Genomic DNA, 21,816 nt, shown 5'->3' with positions numbered 1-21,816 from the left:
AGGAGAGGAGAGGAGAGGAGAGGAGAGGAGAGGAGAGGAGAGGAGGCAGTGCCTGAGCCCCTCCCTGTGCTGCTCCTGCTCAGGAACACGACCCGTTACCAGAGGGAAACCCCAAAAACTTCCCTTTTCCCCCGCAGGACCCCTTTGGTGCTGCTGTGCCGTGCTTCCCTCTGCTAAAGGCACCTTTGGAGAGCACTTCAGGCCCTGAGGACAACGCCCCAAAGCCTCTTATTTACACCTGAGATTAACCCCGTGCTGCCCCCAGCCCCAGAGCCACGCCTGGGGTGGCAGCACCAGCTCGGGGACAGCCAGTGCCACACGAGGCACCCCAGAGTGGCCCCGTGGGCACACACACACACAGAGCTGGCTCTGCCACCCACGTGGCTGCCCCGCTGTCACACGGAGCACTTGGCCATGTCAGCCTTGTCAAAGACAACTTTGGTTGCGAAGTAGATGGCGACCAGCCCGAGGCCAGCGGCTGACACCATGTAGGCAGTGACAGACTGGGTGAACTGCACGATGGAGCCCATGAAGAGCGAGGGCACCACCTGAGAGAGGAGGAAGGCGCTGTCCAGGATGGCCAGGTCCAGGCAGATCCCCCGGCCAGGAGCCCCCAGCTCCGGCTCCCCCACCATGATCCGCAGGGAGACGTCGCAGGAGGAGCTGACACACAGAGCAGAGCTGGACACGGCTGGAGGGGAGGATGGGGAGGAGGAGGAGGGGGAGGGAGAGGAGGAGGAGGAGAAGAGGCTCCCAGCGTGGCCATTCTGGTAAGACAGCTTCTGGCTGGAGAGCAGCCCCTTGGAGAAGGCTGATTTCTTGTCCAGCAGAGCGGAGTCTTCCTCCTCTTTCCTCTTGAATTTATGGAGAAATACCTGTGGGAAATACCAGGGAGGTGGGTGAGGAAGGAGCTGGGACTTTGGGACGTGACTGAGGAAGGAGTTGGGACTCTGGAGGTGAGTGAGGAAGGAGCTGGGACTGAAAGGTGGGTGAGGAAGGAGTTGGGAGTCTGAAAGTGAGTGAGGAAGGAGCTGGGACTCTGGAAGTGAGTGAGGAAGGAGCTGGGAGTCTGAAAGTGAGTGGGGAAGGAGCTGGGAATCTGAAAGTGAGTGAGGAAGGAGCTGGGACTCCGAGGGGGCCTTGTTTTTGTGCAGGAGAGCAAAACCAGAGCTTTGTGTGTGTTCAGGGGAGTGCCAGCCTGAGCCTGGCCCACGTGAGATGGGCTCTGGAGCCAGGCTGGCTCTTCCCCACTGGCACGGGATGCCAAGCAGCCCTGACTCACAGGGGAAGCCAGCCAAGGCCTGGGCTGTGCTCAGGCTCTGGGGCTCAACAGCCCAAAGCCAGCCTGGGGACAACTCCTGCTTTTGTCACCTCCTCACTGGGTGCCAAAGGAACCTGCACTGAGCCCACCCTGAAATCACCTGGGGCAGGGCAGGAGTGGAGGGCCAGGCTCTGCTGGGAGATCAGACACCCAGGGCAGGGCAAACAGGAATGTCTGGGGTTTGTGGGGTGGGTGACTGGGAACCCACACCCAGAGCCCAGCATGAGCAGCCACTTCTCATCTGGGATGTTAAAAGTGCCACCAGCTGGGACACAACAGTCCTGGGAACTCGGGGAAGGGCTCTTTTCTCAGCTCTGCACCAGACCTCAACCAAGCTGCTTCATCTGCCTGCCCAGATCCTCCTCACTCCAGCCAGGAAAAAAGGGGGCAGAGGGAACCAAAATCTTTTCCTTCTCACCCTTTTTTAGCTTGCTCTGCTCACGCTGTGAGGTCTCTGGAGTGTTCCCAGAGAGCATTTTCACACCAGCAGAGCAGGGGCAGGAGAGACCAAAGGCAGCTGTGCCCTCCCTGCCTTTCCCTGCCAAGCCTTTGGCAAAGCCTGGGGAATGTGGCCTTCCCCTTCCCAGCCTGTGGAGTTTGGGTTTCACTCCATTGATAAAACATCCATGGGAGATCCCAGCCAAGCTGCAGCTCCTGCCAAGCTGAACATTCCCTCACCCCCTCCATTCTGTCAGGACTCCTGGTGCCAATTGGGATGGGCTGTTCCGAAGGGTTTGTTCAATGGGAACATCTGGATGCCTGTGGTAACAACTCCCACTTACTCCACAGCACAGCCAAGCACTGCCCTTGGGATGAAAGAGCTGCTCTCAAACCACAAATTAATTCTGCATTTGCAGCACAAGAGGAACTCCCATTAATCCTGTGTGCAACTCAGGAACCTCCTAGGACTTCTCCACAAGGATAACATCTGTGGGACAGGGTTAGGAGCTTTTGTGCTGGTGTCACAAGTTTCACAAGGTTTCTTTATCTTGGAGCTAAGGGAATAGGAAGAGCTTGGGCTTTCATTTTACTGATCCTGGTGCTGTGGATGAAAACTGGAAAGCAGGACCTGTGAGGGCTGAAAATCCTTGGGTTTTGTAGCCCCTCAGGCTGGCAGAGCTGCAGAATTCACACGGGGATAATTCAACCAGACCAATTTCCCCTAAAACACAGGAAAAATAGAAAAATCTGCAGGGCCAGGCTGCCCTGGAGCAGATCCCCACCTGTTTGTCATGGTGGTAGAGGGATGCCAGCGTGTAGGGCAGGATCTGGAGGGCAGAGAAGGTGAATCCAGTCAGGGCAGCGGAGATGGTGACCACGGTGACACTGTGGGACAGGCACATGACAAAGGCTGCCCCAGGGAAGAACACCACGCTGGCCAGGTACACTGCCCGTGTCCCAAAGTGCTTCACCAGCCGGTCCATGATTGTCGAGAAGAAGATGGAGGTGATGCACTGCAGGAAGAGGCCCAGGCTGCCCATGCGGACACCTGGGGGGAGAGGGGATGGCCACTGCCCTGGCTGCCCCGGATTCACACAGCCAGGCATCCTTCTCCTGGCCCCAAACCCCAAAAACATCCTTCCCTCTGTCCCAAACACCGAAAACATCCTTCTCCCAGCCTCAAACCGCAAAAACATCCTTCTCTTGGTCCCAAGCCCCAAAAACATCCTTCCCTCTGTCCTAAATCCTTCTCTCAGTCCCAAATCCCAAAAACATCCTTCCCTCTCCATCACTCTTTAACCCCAAAATCATCCTTCCCTGTCAGTCCCAAACTCCAGAAACATCCTTCCCTTGGTCCCAAATCTCAAAACATCCTTCCCTCTCCATCAGTCCCAAACCCCTAAACGTCCTTCCTTATAGACCCCAAACCCAAACTCCCTCTGCCTCAGCCCCAAACTCCCAAGCAGAGAGCGAGGCCCAGGGAGCCCAGGCAGGCTGGGCTGGCTCGGGGAGCAGAGCAGCATCACCCCCAGACCCCAGGATTGCAGCAGCCACCCCCAGAGCCCCTCCCTGCCTCGTGGGCACCCCAGCCCAGCCGTGGGAGCCCAAATGCCACCCCAGCCTTTGGCAGGATGTCCCTGTTTGTCCCTTCCTCCTGCTCTTGCCCCAGGCCCTGTCACCTGCTGCTGACCCAGGATCCGTTGTTATCTGATGCCAAAGCAGCAGAACAAAGGCAAGGAGGAATTGTGCTTGAGCCAAGGTAAAGTACAGAACATGCTCCCAGCTGCGGTATCCGGTGGCAATCCGGACCTTACCCTCTCACAAAGATCGCTCAGATTTCAGGGAATTAAAGCCATTAACTCTTTGGAGCAGGGATCATTACTCAACGCATGTTTCTATGACAGCCAACACAATGGAGGGCTGACCTGCTGGGAGCTAAACAGTGCAAGTGTTCAACAATAATTAAGCTGCCTCTAAGTTAAACAGACACCCAGCACAAAGGGGCAGTGTGCTGCAGGGCCCTCCGAGTGCAAAACTGCAGGAAGGTGCCTCCAGAATAAAATATTTGGATTAGGGAGACCAAAAGAGTGGTTAGGAAGGGAGTCAAGGCTCTGGCACAAGGCAACAGCCAAAAAGGGCCAGCAGGTAACACCTGTGGGCAGGTGAAGGGCTGCTGGAGCAGCGTCCCAGCCTGGGGATGTGGCAGCTACAGGCTTGTGAGCAGCTCCAAGGCACTGGAGAGGGGCTGAGAGCTGGGAGAGCTGCTGGAGGGCTCCAGAAGCAGCTGGGAGGTGGGAATCTCCCAGCTGCATGCAGGGGAGAAGCAGCAAATCCTACTCACTGGCAGAGAGCACAACAGCCTGCTCCCCAAGGATGGGAGCACCCTCAGCCCTCGCTGGGAAAGGAGGGCAGAGCAGTGCCAGGAGGGGGCTGAGAACTGGGAGAGCTGCTGGAGGGCTCCAGAAGCAGCTGGGAGGTGGGAATCTCCCAGCTGCATGCAGGGGAGAAGCAGCAAATCCCACCTCATTCCTATGGAGCACAACAGCCTGCTCCCCAAGGACGGGAGCACCCTCAGCCCTCGCTGGGAAAGGAGGGCAGAGCAGTGCCAGGAGCTCTCCAGCAGAGCCTGCAGACAGAGCCAGCTCCATCCTGCTCCCTGTGCAACCTGCCAGAGCCTTCTGCCACTCAGCAGCCCAGCCCCAGGCCAGGGCTGCCCTGCCAGATCCGTGCTGGGAAGAACCAGGAGGTGTTTCCCAACCTGGTGCCCTGTGCCACGCTCTGGGAGCCATGGGAAAATGTTCTTTCCTGACCTATCCGCAGAAAGCCAACTTTGCTGCAGCTTTTTTTTGGTATTATCAACAGAGCTGTGCCCATCCCCAGCTCCCAGGAAACGTTTGTACCCCAGGGAATGTGGCAGCAGCTCTCTGGCCACAGAGAGAGGCACAGCTTTCCCAAGGCTGTGAGAAGATCAGAGAAAAGAATGAGAAACAATTCTTATCTCCACTTGCTGCACCTGTTGCTGTGAACATGTAAAATGTGTTATGCAGATTTGTTTACCAAAGGGTGGTTTCTTAATTAGCCAATGGTGATGGTGCTTAGATTGGAGGACCAATTAGGTCCAGCTGTGTCTATAAAAGCAATGGGTTTCTTAATAATAGAATAATATGATAAGACTAATAAAGTAATTGATCAGCCTTCCGTGAATCATAGAGTCAATGCTAATTATTAATTATTAATCACATATCCTCTGAACAGAGACACAGTTCTCACAGGAAAATCCTGGGAAGCTGTAGGAAGCTGTGGGAAAGGTAGAGGAAAGAATTAAAACAATTATTATCTCTCTTTCTGTAACCACTGTTTACAGGTTCTCCAGAGTGTGCTGTTCATAGCTCACCAATGGGGTGAGAGGTTTTCACTTTGAGACCAATCAGGTCTCAACTTAGCAAGTCAGGCTATAAAAGTTACACCTTTTCCTAATAAACTGTTGTCCTGGATTGCCAAGTGAATTGTGTTCTCTTTGCCATCTGTATGGCAGTTGTCTTCTGTTAATTAGGCAGTTTTCCTTATCTCTTCCACACCCACTCCCCAGCACACACCTGGCTTTCCAAGCCAAGACAACTGCTCTGTTTCACCTTCTGATTCCCCACTGAAGACCGGAGCCTCTGACTCCCTCCCTGCCTCACTCCTCACCTTCATCGTAGTGCCGCCTGGCCTCGGTGCCCGGCTTGGCCCTGGGCACGCCGTGGTACAGCCCCTCCCCGACAAAATCCGTGTAGAACAGCATGAAGGTCATGAGAGCCATCCAGCTGCAGAGCTCGGCCACGAAGAGGCGGCGGATGGCGCTGGGGACGCGGCAGCAGAGGCCGTGCAGCCGCGGCAGCAGCAGGCACAGCTTCCTGCCCGCCTGCAGCAGCCGCCGGCCCTGCGGCGCGCACGGCCCCCGCCGCCAGCAGCACAGCGCCGCCCTTGCGGACGCGTCCTTGGGCGCCGGCCCGCCCGCGACATCCCCCTGCGCGGCCTCCTCTGTCACAAAGAGCGTGGCCAGCGCACAGCCGAGGAAGATGAGGGCCAGCAGGCTGAAGAGGCAGCTCTGCTGGCCTCCCAGGTAGGGCGCCAGGAAGGCCCAGTCGATGGCGGGCAGCAGGTAGCCGATGCAGCCCCCCAGGCTGACCATGAAGGCGTACACGGAGAAGGCCTGGCGGCAGTTGTCCGGCTCCTGGAAGAGGTCGGAGAGCAGGGCCTCCAGAGGGGTGAAGCACACCTGGCCACAGAAATCCAGCAGCCCGATGCCCACGATGAGGAAGGCGATCTCCAGAGGCCGGGGGTTGAGGGCACACAGGCTGGCCAGGCTGCTGGCGTGGGGGATGACAAAAAGGCTGAGCAGCACGCCCAGGCACAGCACCCAGATGAAAGGTCTCCTGCGGCCGTAGCTGCTGTGCCAGTGGTCGCTGGCCGAGCCGATCAGGGGCACAAAAACCAGCCCGAGGACAGGGCCTATCCCTGGGAAAGAGACAGGGGGTGTTACAGGGACACAGCTGGTCCCTGTGTGCTCCTAAAGGGGATGTTTGGTCAGTTTGGGAGGGTTCAGTGGGTCACAGCCCCTGCAGGGATAACTCTCCCTGCCCTCGCTCACCCCCACCCTCCAGACTGCAAGGTTTAAAACAAAAAAAAAAACCACCTCAGAGAGGTGACAAAGCTGCCTACCCAAAACCATGGTCATGAACTTCTCCTCCACGCCCACCTCCAGCAGCAGCGGTGGCACGTAGGTGATGCCAGCAGCCAGGCACACCTCCAGCCCGAAGGTCAGCGAGTTGACCAGCAGCAGCTGGGTCCTGCGGCTCTGGAAGGACATGCTGTCCCCAACCCCGAGCCCTCAGTGGCACAGGGCTGTGTCCTGCCAGCTGCACAGCTCCCAGGGACGCCCCCCAGGCAAGGACTGCAGCTTCCCGTCCCGGGCTGCTGGGGAGATGCTGCTTCCCATTTTATCAACGGCGAAGGAACCGTCTTTTCCTCTTCCTCTTCTTGTGGGATGTGGAGAGCCCAGCAGGGATCCCACTGCAGGCTTCCCCTGCTGCTCACAGGCTGGGGTCTGTGGGGAGTTAAACACAGCAGGGAACTGGGTAAAACCAGGGGCCACATGGATGTGTCACTGCTGAAAGGGACAGTGCCCATCCCAACAGGCCGGGAAGGTAGAATGATGAAAGTTCCATCCATCCTGGCCAGGTTTGTCCCTAAGGGATTGTGGGGTAAAACCAGGGGCCACACTAATGTGTCACCATTGAAAGGACAGTCCCCATCCCATCAGGCCAGGAAGGTGGAATGATGAAAGTTCCATCCTGGCCAGGTTTGTCCCCAAAGGTTTGTGGGGTAAAACCAGGGGCACATGGATGTGTCACTGCTGAAAGGGACAGTGCCCATCCCAACAGGCTGAGGAGGGGACAGGAGAGGTGGAAGGATGAAAGCTCCATCCTGGCCAGGTTTGTCCCTGAGGGATTGTGGGGTAAAACCAGGGGCCACACGGATGTGTCACCACAGAAAGGGACAGGCTGGGGAGGGTCCAGAAGAGGGGCAGGTGAGAGGATGAAAGTTCCATCCCTGCCAGGTTTGTCCCCAAGGGTTTGTGACAGGTGAGACAGGGTTTGGGAAAACCCAATCCTGTTTTTTTTGAGACAGTGTTGGGGAAAACCCAATCCTGGTTTTTTTTGAGACAGTGTTGGGGAAAACCCAATCCTGCCCTCGAGGACTGATGACCTCTGTGTCCTGTCCAGCCACCTCGCGGAGATGGCAGAGAGACAGAGGATTTGGGGTCTCCTCTCACAGGGAAATCACTCAAGAGCCCCCTCCAAGGATCAGGGGAGTGCCTGCAGCCACACGGGCTCATCCCCAGAGGCCACCAGGGCCCTGCCTGCTGACCAGGACACCCCCGTGCTGCTCCCAGGCTCCGGGGGAAGCGATTTCACCCAAATGCCACCTCCAGCCCGGGATGGGGCACGGAGAACAGTCGGTGCCTCCGTGGAGTTTCACAAACAAACCTGACCCACTTTAGCCTCATCTAACAGCAAATGGCAATTACCTTACTCATTAGACTGAGTCATTTATTTGCCCTGTAACTGCTCCCTTCTCTCCAGCCTCTCTGGAGGGGAGAGGCCAGGGGATGGGGCCAGGGGCTGAGCAGCCAGGGCACCAGGGAGCAGATGCCTCTCAGTCCCAAATGACAGAAACCCTCCAAGCTCCCCAGCACCCAGCCCAGCAAAAGTTGCTAAAAACACCTGGGGGAAGTGGCCTGGTGAGATCAGTGCCCCCTGAGCCCCCCCTGCCCTCCATCACCGCACAGGTGTGTGCAGGCAGGTACAGACCCCAGAGTTTTGTCACTTTTCTCTCTCTCTGTCACCATCAGCTGATAACCCACGAGGGGGAGGCTGGCAGGGTGGGGATGAGGCTCAGCCGTCACTCCATCACTTTCTCAGTGCTGGAAAGTGCCACTCCTGAGCTCAGGAGCTGCCAGTGCCACTCAATAAATAGGGATTATTCCCCTTTGGGGACCCTGCACTTCCCCTCAACTGTCACACAAGATCCCTCCTTTCAACAACCGCCTCGCCCAAGGTCAAACAGCAAACAAAGGGGGAACGGTTTTGCTTTAATCACCAGAGGCAGCTTCAAAGGAAGCCTGGGCTGGGCTGAGCATCCCTTCAGCCCAGGAAGCGCCGGGGGCAGCGCCCACCTTGCTCAGATGTGGGTTCCACACAGGATGTGTCAGCCCAGCTCGGTCGGGGGGGCCCAGCTGGAGCACAGCCCCGGCATGGGGAATTTCAGCTCCAGCAGCTCCCAGAGTCACAAGGAAAATTAACCAAGACACTCAGACCTCAGAGGGGGATGTAATGTCCACTGCCTGCTGTGATCTGTGTCTGGAGAACTCAGAGAGGGGGAGTTACCCCAAAAGAAACCCCAAACACCCAGTGAAAGATGCCTCACACAGATTAGAAGTTGGTTTCTTCCCTTTTGCTGCTGTGGCAGAGCACTGGGGCGGCAGCAGGGGTCTGTCCAATGCCTGAGAATTCCAGCTGGGAGGCAGAGCTGGATTTCTTATCTGCAGGTAGGAACAGACCTCTCCTCCCCCTCCACACTCTCCGAGGGCTTCAAGGAGAAAGTAAATCCCTGAAGCAATCAATAATCATGAACAGCCAGAGATGAGAAGTCTCAACTGCAATAAAGCTGTAGATAAAACTGCAGCAGATGATGAACTTTCCTGTTTGAGCTGAACTTCATCCCAATACCCATTCATTACTCTTTTCATTTTTTCCTACAGAATAGAGACAGGGAATTGTGCTGGGCAGGGGAATCACCTGAACTGCTGATTTGCGAGGGAGGGGCTGGGAAAGGGAGGTTTGGGAGGCTCAGGGAGCCAGGACTCACCTGCAGGTGCTCCCTGCAGCCCAGCCCAGGCGCTCAGCAGAAGCTGCTGCAGAGTTTGCAGGGCAGCAGAGGTGGAACCCAGCACAGGTTTGGTTTCAGGGCCCTCCCTTTCTGCTGATAACAGCAGCGTTATTGTCACCGTGCCACTCCTGTGCCCGGGCCCCTCGCTGAGCCTGAGCAAACACTGCTGGCACCCCCTCACAGGTGCTGCCCTGAGGAAACCCCAGCTCTGGGCTCACACCTGAATTTTGCCCAAAAATTCACATTTATCACCCTCATTTGCTGATCTGCTGGTGCTCCAGCAGAGATTTAGCACGTGGGGTTGGTATTTTGTTTTTAAAGGCAACAAGATGTCCCTGCAGCTTTGCTGGCCCTGAGTGACAGCCCCAGCAGCAGCAGGACCAAACACCCTCTCCTCAAACCCCTAATCCAATCTTTCCCAGGGGGGTTTATGCCCTGGACTGTGCTGCTCTGGCATGGAAGGAGTCAGGAAAATCCATTCCCAACTTGGAGATCCTGGTGGAACAGCAGCATTTCACTCACCCAGGGGAGCTGGCAGCACCCTGCCCACCCCAGAGGGATTTGGGGAACATTCCCCAGCCCCATGGGGGCAGCTGGTGCAGGTGGCACTGGCACTTCTCACCCTCCAGCCTCATTTCCCCAAATTCCCACAACAGGAACAGGGTTGGAGCACCTTGACAAGGACAGCAGCAGTCCCCAAAAAGGGATTTTTTGAGGTTTCCAGCACTCAGGAGCAGAAGGGAGCCACATGTGGGGCTGTCCCACAGCTGCTCCCAGAGCTGGCATGCCATGGGACATCAGCTGCTGCTCTTCCTCCTCCCTCCCCAGGGAGAGCCAAAACATCTCAAACCCTTTTTTCCTTTAAAAATCCAAACCACCTCAAACCCACGTCTCTCTTTTAAAAAACCCAAACCATCTCCAACCCACAGCTTTCTTGTAAAAAACCCAAACCATCTCCAAAGCCACGGCTCTCTTTTAAAAAACCCAAACCATCTCAAACCCACGGCTTTCTGGTTTGCTTTTAAAAAAGCCAAACTACCTTCAAAGCCACTTTTTGCTTTTAAACCTTTCTGGTTTGCTTTTAAAGTTTGCAAACCTAATTTTTCCTGCCCTTTCCCTGCAGAGAAACAGCAGATCAACTCCCAGAGGCTGCCTCACCTGGCAGCCAGGTAGGAGGGCGGGTCCAGGGCAGGAGCAAAGCTTTGCTGGACAAAGGCAGAGAGGGTGAAGCCAGGGAAGCTTTCAGGAAAAACCACCTGGAAAAGGTGGATGTGCAGGGCATTGACGGACACACACAAAGAAGCCTCTCCTCCTCCCAGTCTCCTAAATCTTCCCAACACAGGGTCTTAGAGGGAATCACAACTTGGCAGTGCTTAGAGTGAAGAGGAGGGCTGGTTATTTTAAAGACAAAATGTGGGTGTACTTACCTGGCAGAGAAAAACTCATTTATTCCTGGAAGAATCCATGTCCTGCTACTCCATAATCTCTGCTGCTGGTGCAGAGGGGCCAAGAGATGATGTTGGATGTGGCTGTAGGCTTTGATTTGTAGTGGTTGTGCACCTCCTCCACAGCTCAACAAACAGCAGTGATCAGACAGCAGGGAATTTGGTTCAGGGTGAGGATGCTGAGGCACTGGAATAGGTTTCCCAAAGAAAATGTGGCTGCTCCATCCCTGGAAGTGTCCAAGCCCAGAATGCAGCAGCCAGGGATAGTGGAAGGTGTCCCTGCATGTGGCAAGGGAGTGGAACAAAATGAGATTTAAGATCCCTTACAACCCCCAAACCATTTGATAATTTTATTATTAATTATTCCTGACCTGCCAGGGCTGCCTTATTCCCTTAGGAAAGGAAATCCCTTGGCTGAGGTGAGGCTGCTCCAACCCAGCAGTGCCCAGGTGATTCAGATCCTCACCCTCCCTGCCCATGAATGGCACCCAGAGAGAGGGACAGGCAAACAGTTCCCATTCACAACCCCAACGTGACATTTCCAACCTTCCGAGGGGCTCTTTATGAATTCCCTGAAGCCCTTTGGAAGAAAGGGTGGCACAGAGCTCAGGGGGAGAGAGCTCAGAGCAGCCAGGGCCTTTCACAGCTATCAGTGTCCATTCAGCGCCGCTGAATGGGAAATGCACCATGGAGAATAGCTCTGGCAGGCTCCTCGGGATGGAATGGAACACTCACCTGACCTCTCCTGACCCCCTCCCCTCCCAAATCTCCTTGACCCCATTCACAGCTCGGGGAGGGGAGAAGGGCGATTGATTTGGGCTCTCTGAATTAACCCCGCGCTTCCTTGGAGCTCCGGGGCTCCATTCTCAGGGAAAGAGCAGCAGCCTGGAAACCCCCTCAGGAGTTTGGGATTCCCTCCCTCGCCCCCCAGGGCAGAGCCCAGCAGCCAGGATCTGAGTCCATGGGAGTCACAGAAGGGCAGTTCCCAGTGACAGCTCCAGCTTCCCCAGGGACACCCTTGGATTTGGGGGACAGCTCTCTCCTGCCTCACTGGAACCTCTGCACCCCCCTACGAGGGATCCTGCTGCTTCCAGGGCTGAAATCCTGAGTCCTTCAGGGCACAGAGGGGTCCCTGGCACAGACACTCAGCCGAGGGCACCTCCATTTGGGAATGCTCAGCCCAGAGGGAATGCTGGCAGCGTGGAGGAAGCTCTGTCCTGCCTGTCCTTCACCCTCAGACCTCACACTGCAGGGATGCTCTGACCCCATCCCAGAGCCCTGTCCCACAGCCTGCACCCTCCTGGGGCACAGGAACTGCCCCTGCCAGGAGCCTTCCTCCCAGCAAAGAGCGGCCAGCTCCAGCCAGGCCTCCTCCTCCTCCCGTTCCAAACTGGAGTCCCCTGTGACTAACGGGGTCACAGACTCAGCAGAGGCCACGGTGACACTGCTGCAGCTCTCTGGGGGACAGACATGAGCCCAGGGCCACGGCAGGGCCAGCAGCTCCCTGCTCCTGGCTGGGCTTTGCCTTCGGGCTGCCCGGGCCATCCATGCCAGGAGCACAGCTGGAGCTGGGCATGGCTGGAGCTGGGCATGGCTGGAGGTGGGAGCAATGGGAGCTGGGAACAACTGGAGCTGGGCACAGCTGGAGCTGGGTGGGCATTGCTGGAGGTGGAAACAATGGGAGCTGGGCACAACTGGAGCTGGGCACCCCCAGTCCTGCAGCCAGCAGGGGCCAGGGCTGCTGGGATGAGCCTCACCTCACCAGGAGCACCCCAAAGGTGAGCTCAGGTCAGTGTGATGGGGTGAAAAGCCCCAGTAAAGCCCAGCACAGCTGCAGAGGGATCTCCAGCCTGGGCTGGGATTTGTGCTGGTGCACAGCAGGTCTGGCAGCGTTTTACCCACTCAGGACTGGCATCTTCTCACCAAAGTTCATCAAGCAAAACCTCCCAGCCTCCTCAACACAGCCAAAAGCAGCAGCATTTCAGCCCCAGAGCCTCAGCCCTCCTGGTCACGCTCCCCTGAGCCGGCGTCAGGTCTGCTGAGGCAGCTCCAGACCTCCAGACAAGCTTGGCTGGCTCCACAGCAGAGCCACAGCTTTGTTTTGCTGCTGCACGACCCAGGCTCTTGCTTTTATTCATGAGAGGAGCCCCCGTTCCGGAGCAGGAGGGGAAATGAGATGATCTGCTTCTGCTTTTCAGTCATTTCTGCTGTTTAAAGACTGTGCCCATCACCCCTGGCACTTGATCCAAATCAACCTCTCCCCCGGGCCTTTCTTCTCTGCTTATTATTTTTTTTTCTTTTTTTTTAAGCAGAAGAATCAAAATGTAAATTAAACTGGAAAGGGGGAAAAAATAAGCCCCCTCCAGGTGCCCCCTTCTCCTCGGCGTGGGGACGGGCACAGATTATATCCAGCACCACATGACCAGGGCCTGTATTTATGTGTCAGAGTGTAAAACCCACCCTGCTGAGCTGCCTTTTCTCTGCCTGTGGCTGGGGGCTTCTGCTCCGCGTCTCCTCCAACAGCCCCACAAAGGGGATTAAGGAGAGCCCCTCAGCCCTGCAGAGTAATCCATCAAATTATCCCTTGTTGGCGTTGCTGTCCTCTTCAGGGGAAAAAGAAAAAAAAAAAAAAAAAGAAGAAAAAGAGAAAAAAGCCCTCCAAAAGCTTTTAAAGGCACTGAAATTACACTTGAGCCTGAAACACTCCACCCAGCTGCTGGAGCCCACAGCACAATGGGCTGCTTGTGAAGGGGACCCGGGAAGTGAGGAGCAAGGAAAAAGAGACGGACACTTAAAAAGGGCAGCGGCCTCCCCAGGGCTGCAACGCCAACAGGTGCTGCAGACCCCCCTCCCCAGAGCCTGCAGCAGATCTCAGCCTTCTGAGAGGGAATTTGGGGTGCTGGGATGGGTTTGCTGTGCCCTGATGGCCGTGTGGATGCAGCCTCGGCAGAGGTGAGGCTTGCAAAGGTTTGCACTTGTGGGAGAACCCAAACTGCTCCAAACTGCAGGGATTCCAGACCTGTCACCCCCTGTCCTCACTGTCCCCAGAGCCCTGGGACTGGACAGCCCCTCAAACCCCAGTAGGACTGCCCAGGGCTCAGGGCACCTCCATCAGTGACCCCAAAGCCAAACCCCACTCACCAAAACCCCAGGAACACCCAAAATCTGCTTTTCCTTCCTCTGCAGCCCCCTAATGTGCACAGGAGCTGCTGTGCTGCTCCTCAGCACCCTGCTTGAGGGCTGAGTCCTCCCTCTCCACGTGGGATTCCCTGGCTCTGCACGGCTGCAATCTTCTGGGGAAAATTCTCAGCAAAACAGGGATCACAAAGTGCTTACCCCAACACACTGGAGCTGGGAAAAGAGAAGAGCAAAGCAGTGCTGGTGGCACCCAGAGCACCCACAGGGGCCAGCTCAGCACCGAGCACCCCGACACAAAACTCCTGAGTTAAGAAACCACCAGTGCTGAGTGAGAGAGAAGCGTTTCCCCATCTGTCACAGGGAGGGGACAGCAGCCAGAAGCCCTCACTGCTCTGCTCCTGTGAGCGCTCCTCTCTGCTCACATGGCTGGGAAAATGGGAAGTGAAACTGGAACTTCTCCTTTGCAGCTGGAGCAGAAGTGCTGTGAGGGGACATCCAACCCCTGGGCAGGCCAGCTCTGGCTCCTCTGGGGCTTCCAGGAGCTCTGCCCCATCATTCATTCCTGGCTTCATCTGGAAAATGACAGTCACGGGGCCAGAGGAGACTCAGGAGTGGCTCTGGGGTGGAAAGGACAGTTCTGGTGTCTGAGCAAATCCCAGGGGCCAGAGCAAAGGCAAGGCCGGACACGAGGCTGCAAATCCAGGCCCTGGGCCGTGGAGCAGCTCACGGTGGGGTTTTAGGGGGGATGAGGGGTGTCCCTGACCCCAGACTGTGCCCACACAGGGGTCAGACACATTTCACCCCAGCAGGAGCCACCAGCACCCAAAACCGAACTCCAAAACTGAACTCCAGCCATCCCTGCTTTTGCCAGGAGCCTGTTCCTCGGGGGGAAAAGGGAACAACCCAAACTCCACACATCCTCCAGGCACACAATTCCAGAACCCCTCTGGCTGCAAATTTTGGGAGCCTGACCTCGTGCTCTTCCTCAAAGGAGGCACTTGGAGCCCTGGAGCCCTTCAGCAATCACGGGGTGCTTAGGCCATCCCTCCATGGCCATTTTCTGCCCCAGAATCCCGGTTATTTGTGTCCCTGCCCGAGAAGCTGGATGCTAACAGATCCCTCTGACCTCCCCTGGCAGGTTGGGGGGTTTCTCCCTCTCTGTTTTCTGTCTGTAAAATGAGGTCATGGCTTTGAAGGAGACAAAAGAGCCTTTGCAGGGTGAGGAATAGCCCCGGGACAGCTGGGAGAGCTGAGCCCCATCACTCACAGCCCAGGGACAGCCAGGCTGTGCCCAGAGCTCTGAACACTCCCCTGGTGTCCCTGGCATGGGAATGGGCAGGGGGAACGTGCAAAAAGGAGGGAATGAAGCAAAACTCTCTAAATATTTTAAACTGGGAGCTGCTCTGAGCTCTCCTTGTCCCCACACTGAGTTTCACCCTCCCAGTCTGGCCATGGAGGGGAGTTTATGCCGATGTTCCAAGGGATTTTCTGTCACACCAGCACCCTCTGCCAGAGGGGAAGGTGTGCAGGGAATAATGGGAATTTTCTGGGGTGTTTTAAGAGCAAAACCCACAGCTCAGAGCTGTAAAAAAAGCAGTTTCATGTGTCTGGGGTAGCAAAAACTGCCCAGGCTCTGCCTCCTGCCTGCAGCACATCAACCCACATAACATGAGGTTAATGAGGGCCTCAGATCACTGCTGAGCACAGGGAGGCTTCTCTTATCGTGACAGACCAGCCACGAAGCTGGGCCTGAAAATGGCAGATTCCACAATTTTATTTTTGCCTGATAATTGCAAAGATAAGGAGCAATGAGATTTTTTATTTTCTGAGGCAGATAAGTTTCACTGGAAAGTCTTGATGGAGAACTTAAGAAGCTTTTTCCTTTTCCCCCTTTTCTCACTATTAGTTTAATGTGCCATGGACTCACAACATGAAGGGGTTTAACATTCACCAAAACAAACAGAGCAGTGAGGAATATCTGGAAGGGAAATTTTCCACTTTTTTTTTAAAAAAAAAACAAACAAAAAAAGAAAAAACAAGGCTCAAAGCTGCCATTTCTACAGGAGGTGGATGGAGTGAGGCATTTTTACCACCCCCTCACTCCCCACCCAAACAGGAACCTCACTTCTATTTTAACTCCTGGAAAGAACATCAGTCCTAAATAAATTATTAGCTTTTTACTAATTAGGCATGGGGTTCAAGTTCAAAGCTGCCTGGGTTTTGCAGAGCCCTCTGAGCAGGGCTGCTGAGGGGTTTTGTGGCACAGGGCACAAGGGGGACGGGCAGGAAAGAGCTCTGAGAGCTGAAATTCCTCCGTGTTTGCTGTTGAAAACAGGAATGGAAGTTTGTGCAGCGAGCATTGAGCAGGGGCAGGATTTTCCCTCCACGCCAGGCTGCCTCTTGCCATTATTTGCTGGGGTAAAGTTCAGAGAGCCACAAATGAGGCACAGAGATCTCTGATATTCCTGCAGCGTGCCCTGGGCACACGGCCAGGGCGCCTGGGGCTGGCACCCTGCACCTTCCTGGGCCATGCTGGCAGTGCCACCAGGCATCCAGAGGGACAGCCACACTCCCTGCCTTGCCCAAAAGGCTCATCTGTGGGCAGTGGATTTGTAGAGAGCTCTTAGGGCCTGACAGAAGGCCCACACAGTATAGATCTGTATGCAAACTTTATGGAATAGCATCTACAGCACGGTGTGGCAAAAAGCTGACAGGCCAAGAAATGCTTATAGGGTTTTGGAATTAGGAAATTTTAAACTTCTGATTGTGATGGCGTGAATTGTAACACCTGTGTTGTCCCACCCTTCTCATGAGACTGAAAATGGAATAAAAGCTTTTAAAACACCTCTCAATGCCCCATCTCTGGGTCAGGAAAGGGTTTAATCCAACCCTCATCCTCTGCTGAGTCAGGAAAGGGTTTAATCCAACACTCATCCTCTGCTGTCAGCCCTGGGATGGATGGGAGGGCCTGGGCAGCACAAGCACGGCCTGCTTGGAGAATCCCAGATGGAAGAGGCCCTGTGGAATCACCTTCCCAACAGCACATCCTCCAGCCTGCATGGGGGCATCTCAAGCACTGGGGCTGCAGGAATCTCCCCTGAGACAACATCCATGGAAAGATTTAATAGCTGGGAAATGTCCGTCCTTCCTTCCCTGCAGCTATCCCCGTGCCATTCCTGCGCTCTGCCTTGGATTTGCACACTCAGAGCCTCTCCAGCCCCTCTCCACACCCAGCTCCGTCAATCCTGTGAAAAGCCACCCTTCCAGGCCCATGAGCTGCTCACTGGGCCTTGGCCAGGCACAGCAGCCTTTTGTCCCTGTGCCACTCCAGCTGCTCCCGCCGCCCTGGCACACGGACCGCTTGTCACCAGCATTCCCAACAGGAATTGTCACCAGCATTCCCAACAGGAATTGTCACCAACACTCCCAACAGGAACTGTTTGTCACCCACATTCCCAAGAGGAATTGTTTGTCACCTACACTCCTGAACACAGAGGAACCGTTTGTCACCAATGTTCCCAAACGTACAGGAACCGTTTGTCACCCACATTCCCAACAGGAATGGTTTGTCACCAACACTCCCAAACACACAGGAATCATTTGTCACCCACATTCCCAACAGGAATCGTCTGTGACCAATGTTCCCAAATGCACAGGAACGGTCTGTCACCCACATTCCCAAATGCACAGGAATGGTTTGTCACCAATGTTCCCAAATGCACAGGAGCTGTTTGTCACCCACATTCCCAAAGGCACCTCTGCAGCCCGGCAGCAGCAGTGGCCACACAAAGCCCTCCCCTGTCCAGCCATGAGCTGGTACCTGGCACCACAGCCCGCTGCCACTGTCCCCTCCTTGTCCCTTTGTGCTCCACGCTGGGTTCATGAGCCATGCTGACCTCCAGGGAAGCACTCCCCCGTGACCACAACAATCCTTCATTCTCTGTGCACAGCTCCGAAGGCAGAGTTTGGGAATTCATGCCAGAACCCCAAGCGAGGGAGGCAGTGCTCACAGGGAGGGCTGACAGGACACGCCGTGCCAGCCCAGCTCTGGAGATGACCAAAAACCACTTTGGGGATCAACTCTCCACGCTGCAGTGACCCCACAGCCCTGGGAGAGGGGGAGGACAGGAAAACACCCTGGAGCAGCGGCAGACCCAGCCCAGAGTTCCCAGACCGATGGAAAAGGCACAAAATCACCATCAGGGGTAAAATCACTCACAAGGTCCAGCTAAAGAGGAGGGGTTTGGTCACACCCACTTCAAATCCCACCCAAGAGCCTGCTCATTAATCCTAAATTAAGAACAGGGAATTGGGATGCAAATCAGCATCAGAGCTGAGGTCTGAGCCTCACCTCAGCCTCTTCATGCAGCAAGTCAGATCCCAGCAGGATTCACTCCTAATGTTTGGCAAGGAAAGTGTGATCCAGGGATTTTCTTGCATGCCCCATTTCACCCAAAGTCTCAAGCCATAAATCTAAAGCAGGATTTCGGTGCTGCCCACAACTCTGTGCACATTATTCCTGGAGCTGGCTCCAGCCTGCTCTGTGAGAACATTAATGTCTTCTGAGTGCTGACAACCTGCACGGATTTGAGTCACTGCACTCATTATATTTCTGTTTTTCCTGAAGTCCCAGCTCCTGCAGACAAACCACCACGGAGAACTCCAGCTCCCAACAAAACAAAGGTGGGGGGAAAAAAACAAACCCCAAACAGCTCCTTTGACTGAAGGGAAAAAGCTTTCACACCTCACAAACCAACCCCAGTGCCAGGCATTGTTTCATTTTCAAATAAACCTCATTACTTTGCCAGAGGCCATCCTTAAACCTCCTGAGTATTCCAGCCCTGGCCAGGATGAGAATTCATCTGCAAGCCACCAAAAGCTGGCTCTGAAATCCCCAGATCAACAGCCCACAAGGCTTCCCTGGGTGAAGGACAGGGCCAGTCCTTGGGATGTGGACTAAGAGCATTTTCTTTTAGCTGATGTGCAGCAAGAGAGAGGAGGAAAAAGGGTTCAGAGCAGCAAATCAGGCACCTGCTCCTTGCTGTGTGTGTTCCAGCCCCCAGACAAAGGAGCCTTTGGGACCACATTCCTCCTTATTTTGCCAGACAATATTCACGGGGGTCTGTTTCTCCTCTTCTGCAGGCTGGCAAAATGTTAAGCAAATATTTGGGAACGGCGAGAGGAACTGACATTTTAGGATATGAAAACAAGGAGGAAGGGCACAAACTGGGGGGACCTCCAAGGAACACCACACGGACAAACAGGGATGAAATGGTGGCCTCAGGGTCCCACTCTCAGCTTTGTTTTCTGAACAAGCAACCCCACAGCTCAGTGGGTTGGGCACATCAGCAACTTCTGCAGCTCCAGGACACAGGATCAGCCTCTTCCAGCAGTGAGGAGCAACAGCAGCACAAGGAGCAGCACAGGTTTAACATCATCAGTCTGAGATAACCAAACACTGGGGCACAGAACTGCTAAATAATCCTGTATTTTTCCTATATTCCTGTTCTTTTCTTTATGGTGAGCGCAAGATTGTGCAGATCCACGCTTGACTGCCTTGCAGGGATGGTTTTAAAACTTCCCTCTGCTTCTGAAAAGCCAGGATTCCTCCCTGAGGGTCTCCATCCCCTTCCTCAGCCGAGCTGGGGTCCCTGCTCTCACATGGACAGGCTGGATGTCTGATCTTTAGCAATCAGAAACCAAGAAATCAGCACTGAGAAGAGCTGACAGCTGCTCACGAGCTTCTCATGACTCCCTTGCTCCACACTCAGCTTTAATCACGGGTTGAACCCGGCTGAGGGGTCACAAGACTTGCCAGGGTGGCTGTTTGGGCTGGGTTTTAGCTGTTTGGGCTAGGTTTTAGCTGTTTGGGCTAGGTTTTAGCTACCAGGAGCTGTCCTAGGCTGGCTGCCCACTCCAGGAGCCACAGGGCACCATCAGCTGATGGAATTATTCCCAAACAGAGGAAATCCAGCCCATTTTGGGTTCTGTATCCATCCCTTCTGCTCCCCCTGCTCCTGACAAAGCTTCACACCTTCATTCCCTGCTGACCCCAAGCACCACCTCCCATCCCTCTGCTCCTTTCCCTCCTGCCTCCCTCAGAGCCTCAAATCCATCAAAAACCTTCCCAGGTTTCACCCAACCAAGCCAAGCTTTGCTTTGATGTTGCCTCAGCCATGATGAGGAGACACAACTCATTAAAGAGCACCTAAAGCAGCCCCCAGCAGCCACTCCTGGGGGATAAACACAAACTCAGAGCTCTGATTTTAAGGATTCCCACACTCTGGAAGGCTCAGCCATCCCCAGAGTGGGAAAAGCACTGCAAACCTCTGAAGGGAGTAAATCACAGGAGGAAAACAGACCCTGAGCACAGCACTAAGGTGATTTTTTATTTTTATTTTTAAGAGCCTGCACTCCCAATGCCATCAAGAGGCACAAGAGCCCAGCCATCACCCTGAGCTCCATGCTGAGGCTTTGGCTGAAGAGAAAAGAGATGAAACTCAGGGAGAAAAAACCAAAAGCACCCCTCCTCCCCTCCCCAGCACTGCCACTTGAGTGCTCCAGCGAAATAAACAGTTTGGGGAAAAGGTTACCAAGAGTTTATGCTAAACATCATTTCCTAGGGACTCTGGGGAAGATGAAGTAGACCCAGGGCTGAATTTTTTAACTCAGGGATCAGGCCAGTGATTCCAGCCTCTCCCAGCACAGAAATGGCCAAAAATCTGCTGATAAAAACTGATTTTGCTCCTTTTTGCTGCTGGAGCACGTGGAGGCATCCACAAGTGCTCCCAGGGGATGGTGCTGGTTCTGCACAGCCACCACCCTCCAGCAGCCTCCTGGGGTTCACTGGGACCTCGAGAAGAGGACACAGCACCCACAGAAGTCACCACAAAGTCCCTGTTTGTAGGGGAATATCCCCAAAGCAGCCACAGCAAGGAGAATTTCCTCCCTAAATCCAGGGATTTATATCCTCTGTAAAGCTTTTATTTAATTTTCTGTTAATTCCGGAGATTCTTGTTATCCATATCAAATTTCTAATCCTTTTTTTTTCACTCCCAAATCCCATCAGCCAAGCAGTCCTGGCTTTCACGATGTTCTGTGGCAATAAAATCCAGAGTTTTAGGCACAGCCTGGAATCCCAGGGTTGGCAATCTGGCTCCAGTGCCACTCCCCACCAGGGGAAGCAGCTCTGGACGATGCCAGAAAGTTCAGGCAGCATCAAATATTTAAAAACAAAAAAAAAAAAAAAAAAAAGAAAGAAAGAAAATTGCAGGTGGGGTGAATAATAGAAAAGGTTTCAAGGCTGGTACATGTTTTTCAGGAGTGTCTGCATGACTTCAGTGCCCAGGTCATTTGGGTACTTTTGAAGTTCTTACTCATGTTCTATTTCTATAAATTCGGAGATATTCTCATGTTACACACATAAAGGCTGCTCTCCTGAATCACATCTAGAACCAGAACAGGGCAAAAATGGGATTTTGAGCCTGGCCACTTTCTCTGTGAGTCTAACAGGTCCAGGTAAGCGCCAGGAAAGCTGCTTCCCTTCCAATTCTATGTTTGTAACATAAAAATGGAAATCGAGCATCTTGCCAGGTCTGGCCATCACCAGCATAAAATTAATAAATTTATTTTAGTGCTTCTCCCTTCCTCCTAAAGCTGTCATCCGTGGGAAGACAAATGAGTCGGGTAGTTTATGTTTATCATAAACAACTCCAGCGTTTTACCACCAAAACCTCGAGCCCTGCCAAAGTCAGGAATCCCTGGAATTATCCCCATCACGGCATTTAGGGACTGAGGCAGCAGAGCCCGCTGAGCTGGAGGGGAGGCTCCAAACCCAAACAGAACCGGGGGCAATGAAAACTCCCTTTGCTCGGATTCTCAGGATTCACTGACCTGTCCCCGCAATCCTCAGCATTCCCGGGGGTCCATCCCGCTGCCCAAACTCTGCCCGCTCGGGAATCTCTGAAGCGGCGCGGGCGAACCTGCAGGGATGAGGAGTTTGGGGAGCGCTCGGGGAGGGCAGGGCAGCCTCCAGCC

The 21,816-nt window shown here is 54.5% G+C and overlaps 1 protein-coding gene across 1 annotated transcript; it reads right to left on the bottom strand.

The window, feature by feature from the left end:
• Positions 1 to 139: 139 nt before the first annotated feature.
• Positions 140 to 6,728, bottom strand: SLC45A3 (solute carrier family 45 member 3). The gene is made up of 4 exons (XM_041470522.1): positions 6,467 to 6,728; positions 5,453 to 6,262; positions 2,545 to 2,810; positions 140 to 875 (listed from the first exon to the last, which is right to left on the bottom strand). Exons 1-4 carry the CDS (start codon positions 6,612 to 6,614, stop codon positions 396 to 398), a joined length of 1,704 nt encoding a protein of 567 aa, XP_041326456.1. The 5' UTR covers positions 6,615 to 6,728; the 3' UTR covers positions 140 to 395.
• Positions 6,729 to 21,816: the final 15,088 nt, after the last annotated feature.

Source organism: Pyrgilauda ruficollis, unplaced genomic scaffold, assembly GCF_017590135.1.
Source record: "Pyrgilauda ruficollis isolate IOZ18807 unplaced genomic scaffold, ASM1759013v1 scaffold247, whole genome shotgun sequence".
Classification (NCBI taxonomy): domain Eukaryota; kingdom Metazoa; phylum Chordata; class Aves; order Passeriformes; family Passeridae; genus Pyrgilauda; species Pyrgilauda ruficollis.
The sequence above is the reverse complement of the archived record's forward strand: the minus strand, read 5'-3'. Positions and strand labels throughout refer to the sequence as shown.